This window comes from Ursus americanus, chromosome 14 (genome assembly GCF_024610735.1).
Source record: "Ursus americanus isolate L20-20 chromosome 14, mUrsAme1.1.p, whole genome shotgun sequence".
Lineage (NCBI taxonomy): Eukaryota > Metazoa > Chordata > Mammalia > Carnivora > Ursidae > Ursus > Ursus americanus.
This window is the reverse complement of record NC_142140.1, coordinates 53,620,714-53,634,284: the sequence shown is the minus strand read 5'-3', so window position 1 is coordinate 53,634,284 and position 13,571 is coordinate 53,620,714. Positions and strand designations below refer to the sequence as shown.

The following is a 13,571-nucleotide window of genomic DNA, read 5'->3' as shown; positions in this document are numbered from 1 at the left end:
ATATTTGAAATAGTTGGATGTTTGGTGAGGAAATTACACTTGCCTCTAGAATTATAAAAATCTCAGCTTTATAAAACTATCTATTCATGAAGGTAATCTCTCTGACTGGTGAACAAAATGTAAAATTTAATACAGTACTGAGATCTCATTGGAGTCTACACATGTTTCTGAGTAATTTTTTAAATAAAATTTATAGATTAATTTTAAAAAAGATTATGCTGCAAATTCTGGGCTTTGGAAAGGGCTTGCTAGCATCACAGCGGGACGACATTGAGCAGATGCGTGAGCGGCCACAGGATTCAGGCCCGAGACCCAGGTGCTAACTTGAGCCCAATAGAATCACCCAGTTCTCTGAGAACACAGTGTCTATCCTCTCTTTCTGCTGCCAGCGTTCTCTCCAGTTGCTCTCAAACTTTCATTCTTGCTCTCTCACTCTCTCTCTCTCCTGTTTTCTCTCTCTCCTCTTATCCTCCAAGTCCACTTACTATCTTCCCTCTTCTTGACATTATCACTGAAGCAAACTTCACTCCATTTCCTCCCTGGTGATGGTCCAGAAAGATGCTGGCTCTGCTTCCAGGAAAGGACAAGAATGATGAAGGTGTATCTTGGAGACAGAGGATGCCTCATAGAGGCACAGGTAGGTATCCACCTGACCCAAAGAAGAAAAGCTACGATGGGGATGAATTATAAGAACAGAGGGAATATTTACAATTTCTGGCCCAATCAGAAGCCAATTCCCAAGGCTCCTTGTTAAACAAATTGTCCAATTTCACCCCTATTCCCTGAATAGTTCAGATTCCTATGAGGGCTGGGACATGGCAGTAGGAAGACCATATTGACTATCTAGGTCTTCAGGAGGCAACTTGCTGCAAGTTGTAGGTTTCCCAACGTGCTCTGCACCCTCTCCTCGGGGAACAAACTCTCCTAGCCTCCTAAACTCTGTCTCCCCAAGATCAGAGCTTCTTCTAGAGGAAGCGTCCACCGGTGTTCCTCATCAGCTCAAGAACCGAGAAACACCTTCCTGCATTCACGCAGTGATGCCACTCTGAGAATCAAAGGCTGCTTCCAGCCCCACTTACCCTCAAGAGGGCAACTCTCTGTAAAGACACCATGGCTTCCATCCAGTTCTGCTAATGGAGCAAGTAGAATCTTACCTGATGGGCACACATGAAGAGAGAGGCTGGGTCCGCAGCCAGATCCTTGCTCTGAGTATTGGTCCCAGGGTGGCATCAGTGGGAGTCTCTACCTTTGCATCTTTAGGAATTCAGTTTTATGAGGTCCCTGCCAGATTATCGGGTCATGGGTCAATAAACACCCATGGAACTGATTGATACATTAAGTGCCAGTTTAAAAAAAAAGTTTAGTTATGGAAATCACCCAACCATAGACAAAAGTAGAGAACATAGTACTAGGCTGAGTCATATGAAATTGCCAACATTCCACCATTTTTGGCCAATAAGATGGGTAATTTTTCTTATGCCTCAGCTTAATACAATGAAACCCCATGTATTCATCACTCAGTTTCAATTATTATCAATTCAAAGTCTTGTTTCAGCTGTATTCTACCTACTTTGACCTCTTAATTGGAATTATTTCAGAGTAAATTTCAAATATCATATGATTTCAGTATGTCTCTAAAAAACCCTTCTTTTAAAAAGCATAAACCTAATACCATTATTTTACTTTAAAATATTAATAATTGTGTCATTAAATAGTCCATTCTTCAAATTACCCAAATTGCCTCCTAACTTTTATCATTTTTCACATTAAAAACCAAATAATATCTATATATTCCAATTAATTGATAGTTGTCTAAAGTCTCTTTTAAGCTCTGGGATTTCTCCCCCGCCCCTTGCTTATCCCCTTTGGAATTTGTTGAAGAAATGGTCTGGATTTTCCTGATTGCATTTGTAAGCAATTTTCAAATATGTCTCTTGAAGGTCATAATTATAAACTGATGCTTAGATCTAGATATCTGATCAAATTCAGGGCTGATACTGGGGGAGAAGCATACTCCATAGGTGGTTGGTGGACTTTCTCAAGAGGCACATATGTTCTTCCCCAACTTTATTAAGATATGCTTGACAAAATTGTTTTGTAACACATTTAAAGTGTACAGAATAGTGATTTTCTAGACACATACATTGTGAAAGGATTCCCACAATCAAGTTAATTAACACATCCATCACCTTATATGTTTACTTTTTTTTTTTTAGTGAGAACACTTAAATTCCACTATCTCAGCAAATTTCAATCATGTGATACAGTATTACCACCTATAGTCATCACGTTACACGTATCTTCAGAACTTACTCGTCTTATAACTGAAAGTTTGTATCCTTTTACCAATGTTTCCCTATTTCCCCCATTCCCCAGCTCCTGGCAACCACTATTCTACTCTCTGTTTCTATGAATTCAACCCTTTTTAAAATTTCTCATATAAATGATTCCTTGCAGTACTTGTCTTTCCCTGACTGGCTCATTTCGCTTAGCATAATTCCTTTCATGTTCATTCATTTTGTTGCAAATGGCAGCATTTCCTTCATTTTTAAGGCTGAATAATATTCCATTGTATATACACACACCATATTGTCTTTATCCATTCACCCATTGTTGGACACTTTGGTTGTTTCCATACCTTGGCTATTGTGGATAATGCTGCCATGAACATGGGAGTGCGGGTATTTCCTCAAGTGGATTTCATTTCCTTTGATATATACCCAGAAGTGAAATTGCTGGATCATACAGTAGTTCTGTTTTTTACTTCTTGAAGCTTCGTGCTGTTTTTCATAGTGGCTGTACGAGTTTACATTTCCCACAAACAGTGTAATGCTGGAGGAAGCACATATTTTTCGTTGTCTCTCTTTTTGTGAAATCTGCAGCCGTTTAGATTCATTGCCTGGATACATCATTTCATGAAAGGCTGCAAATGAAAGTGTTCTATCAGACTTTCACTTAGGAGCTGGAATACTTCTACAAAAATAAACTTCCCCTCCTTAAGTCTCTGGTCAGTCTGAGGTACTATTTGTAGGGGAAAGTCAGCAAAAATGCTTGAATCTTTCTATTATTTCCATTTATTTACTGGTTTTCAAAATAATTTTTCTCCCTAACATTTTCCACAGGTGACAATGAGTGTGGGTTTTTTTTTTCAATCATGATGTGAATCCCTGTATTTTTAATATTTTTTTAAAGCAACAAAAATTTATTCTTTCATAGTTTTGGAGGCCGGAAGTCCAAAGTCAAGGTCTGGGCGGGCTTAGTTCCTTCTGAGACTGAGAAAGAATCAGTTTTCTGCTTCTCTCCTAGCTTCTGCTGGCAGCAGGAGACCCTTGGCATTCTTTGGCATGGGACTAAATCCAAAATCTGCTTTCATCTTCAATGACCTTCTCTGTGTCTGTGCCTCAAAGCTACCTCTTCCTCCTTATAGAAGGATGCCAGTCATTGGATTTCACACTCACCTTAAGATCATTTCATCTTAAAATCCTTACCTTCGTTTCACCTGCAAAACCTCAAAATCCTCATAAGGTCACAGCGAGGTTCTGGGTGGACATGAATTTGGGGGGTAGAGAGTATTCGACCCATTAAAGCCACCTTGGAAATTGCTTTGAGGGGCACCTGGGGGGGCTCAGTCAGTTCAGCGTCTGACTCTTGGTTTCGGCTCAGGTCTTGATCTCAAGGTCATGAGATTGAGCCCCATGGCAGGCTCCCCCACTCAGCGGGGAGTCTGCTTGAAATTCTCTCCTTCCCTCTCTCTCTCTGCCCCTCCCTCCACTTGTACTGTTTCCCCCCCAGAAATAAATAATTTTTTTAAAAGATTTTATTTATTTATTTGACAGAGATAGAGACAGCCAGCGAGAAAGGGAACACAAGCAGGGGGAGTGGGAGAGGAAGAAGCAGGCTCATAGTGGAGGAGCCTGATGTGGGGCTCGATCCTGGAACGCCGGGATCACGCCCTGAGCCGGAGGCAGACGCTTTAAACGCTGTGCCACCCAGGCGCCCCAAAAATAAATAATTTTTTAAAAGAAATTGCCTCTAAAACATGGGTTAGCTTCATCTGTTCCGTTTTGTTGGATGCTATTGCCATTAGACGTGGCTGTTAAAAGTCAACTTTCGAAATAGACTTTGTGTTGTTTCTTTAACATCCTTTAACATGTTATTTTTAAAGGCATTCATGCTTCTTCTTCTTTTTTTTTTTTTTAAAGATTTTATTTAGTTATTTGACAGAGATAGAGACAGTCAGCAAGAGAGGGAACACAAGCAGGGGGAGTGGGAGAGGAAGAAGCAGGCTCATAGCGGAAGAGCCTGATGTGGGGCTCGATCCCATAACGCCGGGATCACGCCCTGAGCCGAAGGCAGACGCTTAACCGCTGTGCCACCCAGGCGCCCCTCATGCTTCTTCTTTTCACAAAAGCAACAAATGTTAATTGAAGGAAAATTGGAAAACACAGAAAACTACAACAGAGAACGTAAAATCGCTTGTATTTTCACCGCTCAAAGGAAAAGATTCTCTCTCCCTCTCTCTCTTTACCACTTTAACCATTTTTAGCTGTACAGTTCAGTGGCATTAAGGACGTTCACATTTGTGCAACCATCCCCACGATCGAGCTCCAAAACTTTCATCTTCCCCAACTGAAATTCTGTCTCCACTAAACACTAACTTCCTATCCTCTCTCTCCAGCCATTGGTAACTACCATTCATTCCACTTTCTGTACCTATGAGTCTGACTCCTCTTTGCACCTCATATAAGTGGAATAACACAGCGTTGGGATTTTTGTGTATGACTTGTTTCACTTAGCATAATGTCTCCAAGGTTCATCTATGTTGTAGGAGAAAGGGACACTTAGGTAGCTTCCCTACATATAGCTATGATGAATAATGCTGCTCTGAACACGGATACCCAAGCATCTGTTTGAGTCCCTGCTTTCAATTTTTGGGGGCACATACTCAAAAGTGGAATACTGAATCAGATGATAATTCTGTGTTAATTTTTTTGAGGAACTGCCATACTATTTTCCATAGCATATATACCATTTAATATTTCTACCAGCAAAGGTTCCAACGAATCCATATACTTGCCAAACTTGTTTTTTCTATTTGCCTGTTTTGTTTTTATAATAGTCATCCTAATAAGTGTGAAGTGATATCTCATTGAGGTTGATTGGAATTTTCCGAATGATTAGTGATATTGAATACTTTTTCATGTGCTTATTGGCCATTTGTATATCCTCCTTAGAGAAATGTCTACTTAAATCTTTCCCCCATTTTTAATTGGGTTGTTTTGGTCCCAATGTTGTTGTTGACATGTAGGAGTTCTTTATATATTCTAGATATTAATCCCTTATCAGATATATGGTTTGCAAATATTTTTTCCCACTCCGTGAGTTTTCATTCTGTGGAACTCTGCCTTTTCATTCTGTTGATTGTGTCCTTTGGTGTGTAAAAGCTTTTAATTTGTATGAAGTGCATTTTATCTATATTTTCTCTTGTTGCTTGTGCTTTTGGTGTCATATTAAGAAATTAAGAAGTCATTGCCAAATCCAATGTCAAACTTTCCCCTCTAGGTTTTCTTCCAAACTACTCGATAGTTACAGCTCTTAGGGTTTAAGTCTTTGATCCATTTTTAAGTTAATTTTTGCATACGGTGGAAGGAAGAGGTCCACTATTTGGGGTCATTCTTTTGCATGTGAATATCCAGTTTCCCAATATCATTTGTGGAAAAGACAGTCCTTTCTCCCACTGAATTGTCTTGCCACCCTTGTCAAAAATCATTTGACCATGTATGCAAGGGTTTATTTCTCGGCCCTCTATTCTAACATTAGTTTCTATGTATTTATGCTAGCACCATACTATTTTGATTACTGTAGCTTTGTAGTAAATTTTGGGATCAGGAAGTGTGAGACCTCTGAGTGTGCTACTATTTTTCAAGAATAATTTGGCTAGTCAGAGTCCTTGAAACCCATATGAACTTTACTGTAGGTTTTTCTATTTCTGCATAAAACATTGTTGAAATTTGCAAAGGGATTTCATGGCGTAGTGAATCTGTCACCTGCTTCAAGTAGTACCGTCTTCACAATATTACGTCTCCCAATCCATGAACACAGAAGCCTTTCTTACTAATCTGTGTCTTCTTCAATTTCTTTCAGCAATATTTTGTAGTTTTTGGCATACAAACTTTTTGCCTCCTTAAGTTTATTCCTAAGAATTACATTGGATCCTTTTTAAGATCCTTTTTTGATGCCCTTGTAAATGGGATTCTTAGCTTGATTTCCTTTGCCGATGGCTCATTGTTAGTGTGTAGAAACACAACTGATCTTCGCATGCTGATTTTGTATTCTTCGTACAACTTTGTATGGCTTTGCTGAATTTATTAATTCTAATTTTTTGTGGCATCTTTGGGGTTTTCTACATAAGATCATGCCATCCGTGAACAGAGATCATTTTACTTTTTCCTTTCCAATTTGGATTTCTTTTATTTATTTTTCCTGCCTAATTGCTCTGGCTAGGACTTCCAGTATTATAATGAAAAGAAGTAGTAGGATCAGGCATTCTTGTTTTGTCCTGACCTTAGCAGAAAAGCTTTTAGTCTTTCATCATTGAGGATGGTGTTAGCTATGGTTTTTCGTGTATGGCCTTTATTATATTGAGGTAGTTTCCCTCCATTCTTAGTTTCTTTGATATTTTTATCATAACAGGGTATTAAATTTTGTCAAATGATTTCTCTTCAACCGTTGAAATAATCATGTGTTGTCCTCCTTCATTCTGTTGAATGACATACATTGACTGTTTTTTCTTGTGTTGGAACGTCCTCGCACTCCAAGAACAAATCTCGCTTGGTCATGATGTACAATCCTGTTACTATGTTGGGGTGTGCTAGTATTTTGGTGAGGTTTTTTACATTAATATTAATAAGGGATATTGGTCTGTAATTTTCTTTTCTTGTAGTGTCTTTGTCTGACTTCAATACCAGGGCAATGCTGGCCTCATAGAATGAGTTTGGAAGTGTTTCCTCCTCTTTCTGGAAGAGTTTGAGTAGGATTGGTGCTAATTCTTCTTTAAAAGTTTAGACCACTGAAGCCATTTGGTCCCAAGCACTTCTTTCTTGGGAGATTATGGATTACTAATTCAATCTCCTTACTAGTTATAAGTCTATTCAGATTTTCTATTTGTGATTCAGTCTTGGTATGTTGTGTTTTTCTAGGAAATTGCCCATTTTGCCTAGGTTACTGCTTTTGTTGTTTTGAGTTTTTTTTAAAGATTTTATATATTTATTTGAGAGTGAGAAAGCATGAGAGGGAGAGGGAAAAGCAGACTCCCACTGAGCTGGGAGCCCGACATGGAGCTCAATCTCAGGACCCTGGGATCATGACCTGAGCTGAGGGCAGACACCTGACCGACTGAGACACCCAGGCACCCCTGTCTAGGTTACTTTTCTTTGTTGGCATGCATTCTTCATAACACTCTCTTATAATCCGTTTTATTTCTATAAAATCACTACTAATGTTCCCTCCTGAATTTACGATTTTAGTTGTTTGAGCTTTCTTTTTTCTTAGTCAATCTAACTAAAGATTTGCTCATTTTGTTGATGGTTTCAAAGAACCAAGTTCTGATTTTGTTAATTCTATTGATTTTCTATTCTCTATTTTATTTATCTCTGCTCTAGTATCCTTAGTTTCCTTCCTTCCACTAGTGTTGGGTTTAGTTTGATCTTCTTTATCTAGTTATTTAAATTGTAAAGCTCGTTAGATTTCAGATCTTTTTCAGTGTAACTATTTATAGCTATAAATTTCCCTCTTTAGCAGTTGTCTTAGTCTGTTCAGGCTGCTGTAACAAAATACCAGACACTGGGTGCCTCAAAAATGACATACATTTATTTTTACAGATCTGGTGGCTAGGACATCCAAAATCAAGGCACCAGAAGATGTGGTGTATGATGAAGGCCTATTTCCTCATTTAAGATGGCCAGCTTTTCTTTTTCTTTTTTTATTAAATTTTCCTTTTTTTATTTATTAAATTTACTTAGTTGACATACAGTGCAATATTGGTTTCTGGAGTAGAATTCATTGATTCATCACTTATATACAACCCAGTGCTCATCACAATAAGTGCCCTCTTTAATTCCCATCCGCCATCCCCCATCCCCCTCCCTCCATCAACCCTCAGTTTGTTTTCCATCGTCAAGAGTCTCTTATGGTTTGTTTCCCTCTCTCCTTTTTTCCCCCATTCCCATATGTTTATCTGTTTTGTTTCTTAAATTCCACATATGAGTGAGAACATATGGTATTTGTCTTTCTTTGACTAACTTATTTCACTTAGCATAATACACTCCAGCTCCATCCACGTTGTTGCAAATGGCAAGATTTCATTCATCTTAATGGCTGAGAAATATCCCATTATATATATATATACCACATCTTCTTTATCCATTCATCAGCTGATGGACATTTGGGTTCTCTCCATAGTTTGGCTATTGTTGATTATGCTGCTATAAATATCAAGGTGCATGTACCCCTTTGAATCTGTATTTTTGTATCCTTTGGGTAAATACCTAGTAATGCAATTGCTGGATTGTAGGGTAGTTATTCTTTTTAATTATTTATTTGAGAGAGAGAGTGAGTGTATGAGTGGTGGGGAGAGGCAGAGGGAGAAGCAGACTCCCTGCTGAGCAGGGAGCCCAACCCGAGGCTCAATCCCAGGACCCCAAGATCACGACCCAAGCCAAAGGCAGACACTTTTTTTAAAGATTTTGTTTATTTATTTGTCAGAGAGAGAGAGAGAGCGTGCACAAGCGGGGGGAACAGCAGGCAGAGAGAGAAGCAGGCTCCCCACTGAGCAAGGAGCCCAATGCTGAACTCGATCCCAGGACCTTGGGATCATGACCTGAGCTGAAGGCAGACACTTAACCAACTGAGCCACCTCAGTGCCCTAGGGTAGTTCTATTTTTAACTTTTTGAGGAAAATCCATATTGTTCTCCAGAGTGGCTACACCAGTTTGCATTCCCACCAACAGTGCAAGAGGGTTCCCCTTTCTCTGTATAGATGGCCAACTTTTCACTGAGTCCTCACATAGCAGAAGGGACAAGGGAGATCTCTGGGGTCTCTTTTATAAGAATGCTATTCTGTTCATGATACTTGAATTGCAGTCTATGAGAAACCTTAAAGCAGAGGCACTCAGCTAAGTCATACTGGAACACTTATCCACAGAAACTCTGAGATAATGTTTTAAGCATTGCTTTAAGCTGAACTATACATTGGGTTCATAATACTTGCAAAATTTATTCCAAGATTGAGAAGGGAAATAATCTTTATGAAAAAGACACGGATAACTACTTAAAATTCATTCAAATGCAAACTTGTTCTTAACTATTCATTTGGCATTATGCCTTTGATGTTCTTTACCAAATACCATTGGTATTTGGTTAATTAATTATTTTTTAATTGTTATTTTCCATACTGGACTAGTAACGGTTGTTTTGTTTTGTGTTGTGTTGTTTAATTTTATTTTTTAAATTAACATCAGGGGCTCCTGGGTGGCTCAGTGGGTTAAGCGTCTGCCTTCAGCTCATATCATAATCATAGTGTCCTGGGATCCAGCCCCACATCAGGCTCCTTGCTCGGTGGGCAGGGAGTCTGCTTCTCCCTCTCCTTCTGCCTGCTGCTCCCCCTGCTTGTGCTCTCTCTCTGTCAAATAAATAAATAAAATCTTCAAAAAAATAAAAAATAAAATTAACATCAATAAGTAATGTGTTTGTTTTGGTTTTGATGCATAGTGCTTAGAATTTTATCCCATGTATAGATTCATGGTTATTGAAGGGAAGAGCACCATTTGAAAATTTCTGGCCCTTAAAAATTATTGCCCTGTGATCATTACTAGGACATCCCAAAAATTCCCTCTTGTTACCTCTTTGTGAACACATGGAAGGTTTTACACTTGCTTGTTCAATTCTCTATCCCCAATGTGGAGCAAAATAATTATCATGGAGTAGACATTTGGTAAATATTTGTTAAATGAATGGATAAGGCAAATGTCAAGGCCAACAAGTGATGGAATTTGATATTCAATGATATAGGGACAGAACTGGATCTCCTGAATCTATGGTCTTTCTTTCTTAACACAGAACAAGATGAAGATTGTTTAGCTAATAAAATCTTAAGAGATTTTTACTGGCCAATGAAATCTCTCATTCCACAGAGGAGGAAGTGGTCAAATCAGTGCTTTAGCTCAAGCCGTATCTTTCTGTATCGGAGAGAGAAGCATTCACAAATATTCTGAGTCCCAGGTTATAATAAGCTTCCAACTGTGCAAATTCCAGCTCTCCTCCAGCCAACACTGTAACTACTTCCATGCATGTGGCAAGAGAATGTAGGGAACTTAGGAAGAGTGGGGGCTGTGGATCACCTTTCACCTGTCTTTTTGGTTATTTGAAAAAGGTCATGACCTGATGCATGGGTGCTCCATGGCAAGGCTTTCTCCTTCACAACTTCGTGGACAGAGGAAGGACACAAATAGAATCCAATGGTGGTCCCATAAAGGAGAGCAACCACAGAGAGGTGGGAGCTGCAGGGGGAAAAGGCTTTCTTCCTGCCCCCTGCAGAGGGTAAACTCCAAAATTATTAAATTCTGTATTTTATCCATTAGAATATTCCCCACTAGATTTTTTTCCCCACATTTTCTACCTGTACTCTCGCTAATCGTTGCTATAACAGGACCAGGTCTGGATATCTGTTTGTTCAATTGAGAAATTCTAATTTAATTGTCATGGAAAGAGGTACCAAAAGCAAATGGGATGTGTGATTATTCAAAGCCATTCTGCTTAAGATGATGTCAGCTCCTTCTCGTCATTTGAAAATTTCTGACCACTCATTTCATTTCAGTTGTAAATCTCCATGAGTATTAGAACTACTACCCAGTAAAGTAAATGAAACATAATGCCTTCATAGGGGCTTCGGAATGACTAAATGAAACAAAGAGAAGAAAGACAGTACAGTGTGTGGCACAAGAGAAGCTCATAATGAATAGCTCTTATTTCTGTTGTGAGCAGTGTTACTACTCATATGCATTCCACAGGCATATATGGCGACTGAGACCTGCCTCTGTTTCCTTAGCTTTGACGTTCATGATTTAATTGATTGGTATTTTCCCTTTTGGCTATGAAGACATATATCAAGAGGTTCTTCATTTCCTTAATGCATGGTCTGAATTCTTTTGTGCTGTGTAGAACTTTTATCTAGCACATGCCATCTTGCTCCCCCAGAAGACAGAATAGGAGTGAGGATAGTGGGGAAGCCATGAGTCACCTATGTGCTTCCCAACTTTGGTCCCTGGAAGTCTATGAACCGTCTGGTTCTCAGGAAAAAGCCAAACTCTTGAGTTGGTCCCAAAGTCCTTCTTGACCTGGCATTCTCCAAGTCATTCGCCATAAATGGATTTTTCACTTCACAAATGCATCCTTCTCTCTCTTTCTCTTGCTCTCTGACCTTTTCACATACTGGGTTTTTATCTTTTTCTGATACTCTTTCTCCTCATATTTGCCTGAAAAACATCATCTTATCCTTTGAGGTTTAGAATCATCTCTTCCAGGAAGCCTTCCCTGATTGCCCTTCCAGATTCTGTAGGGTGTTCCTATTCTATCCTATCCTGGCCCTCACGTGCATATTTCATCCAGTCTCTTCTCCCACATTCAACTGTAAACTCTACACAATAGGGACGTTGTGTCTCCTGCTTGCCACTCCCTGGCCAGCACTTACAGCAAGCCCAGAATATGAACTCCATAAGTATTTGTTGAGAGCTAACTGGATTTTGAACCAGGATAAATCCAATCTGATCTTTCTGGGAAGACAGCATCAGACATACCCAAAAGGACTCCTACTCGTCTCCGTAACTGAGAAAATAGTAACAGGGTCATCTTGAAATATCCTTTTAAACTTCTGCAACTCAAAATCCAAAGTGGCTACTCTCCCACACTGTGCAATTTCATTCTTTTCCCCAGGACCCTAGATGTTGAGATCCGACTTTCCAGAAGTTTCCAGGTGTCCTTGTGGTCAGGAAGATGAAGTAATTTTTCTGTTGACAAGCTTCCTCAGGGCGCCCTTCAGATCCCGGTTCCTCAGGCTGTAGATAAAGGGGTTCAGCAGGGGGGTGACCGCCGTGTACATTACAGCAGAGGCTTTCTCCTTCACAGCTGTGCGCACAGAGGAAGGACACAAATAGACCCCAATGGTGGTCCCATAAAGGAGAGCAACCACAGACAGATGGGAGCTGCAGGTGGAAAAGGCTTTCTTCCTGCCCCCTGCAGAGGGGACCTTCATGATGGCCACAATGATGCGAGCATAGGAGGCCAGGATGCAGAGGAAAGGCGTGGCTATCACCATCCCGGCCACGATGAGCACAAAGATCTTGTTCACAGAGGTGTCAGTGCAAGAAAGCCTGAGAAGAGGAGTGAGGTCACAGAAGTAGTGAGGAATCTTGTTGTTCCCACAGAAAACCAGGCGCACCATCAAGAGGATATGAGTGAGGGAAATAAAGCAGGAAAACACCCATGGGCCACCAGCCAGCAGGCCACAGAGGCGTGGGCTCATGATGGTGGTGTAGTGTAAGGGGTGACAGATAGCCACAAACCTGTCATAAGCCATCACAGCAATTAAAACACTGTCAACAATGCCAAAGAAATGGAAAAAGTACATCTGGGTCAGGCAACAGGGATAGGAGATTGACTTGCTCCTGATCTGGATGCTGACCAGCATCTTGGGGACTGTGTTGGTGGCCAGACCGAAATCAACCAAGGAGAGATTGGCCAGGAAGAAGTACATGGGGGTGTGGAGGTGGGAGTCGGAGCTGATGGCCAGGATGATTGAAAGGTTTCCCATGGCCATGACCACATACATGCAGAGGAACAGAGCAAAAAGGATTGTGTCCTTCTCTGGATTTTCTGAAAGTCCGAGGAGGATAAATTCGGATGTGCTGGATTGATTCCTTGGTTCCATGGGTATGAGTCCTCTGGAAGTATTGAAAGGGGGAAGTTACCTGAATCTATGAAGATGATTCTGGAAGTTTAGATGAGCTTATAACCAATTTCTTATCTGTGCTATTTACGACTTATACATGTTTTGCACCTTGAACAATTGATACTTTGCAGGAACGCAAGTTTGAAGACTCAGTTCAAAGGACCTTGATTGAATATTCTCATTTCAGATAAAGATTGGGAGAGTACACCATGCCTGGATCTTTGCTGAAATAATTACTCATGAATATGCTTCAGGCTAAAATAAATTGAATCTGGACAGAGTAAGTGAAGTCCAAGAAGCAATGGTTTACTAAAAAATTGGTGTATATGTAGGAAACATTTAAATAAAACACTGAGTCTATAAAGTAATAACTGTAAAAAGTGTGTAATCAAGGTGAATGAAAATATCAGGCAACAACAACAGAGAGTATAATAAGGCTAATTAGAATGAAAATATTATAAAGTTCTTATATTGATTTGCAGGAGAATAGAAATATTGAGTAGTTTGGATCTTCTATGTCAAACACATATGATAAGAGACTTTGTGAAATCACGAAAATAATGAACAT

General features: G+C 39.8%; 1 protein-coding gene across 1 annotated transcript; it reads right to left on the bottom strand.

Moving 5' to 3' along the window:
• Window positions 1-12,040: 12,040 nt before the first annotated feature.
• LOC123777663 (olfactory receptor 1M1) lies at window positions 12,041-12,982 on the bottom strand. The gene has a single exon (XM_045774447.2). It carries the CDS (start codon window positions 12,980-12,982, stop codon window positions 12,041-12,043), a length of 942 nt encoding a protein of 313 aa, XP_045630403.2.
• Window positions 12,983-13,571: the final 589 nt, after the last annotated feature.

Bases quoted from the DNA above. Each gene is read 5' to 3' on its own strand.
- LOC123777663 (XM_045774447.2), bottom strand. From the start codon at position 12,982: ATGGAACCAAGGAATCAATCCAGCACATCCGAATTTATCCTCCTCGGA.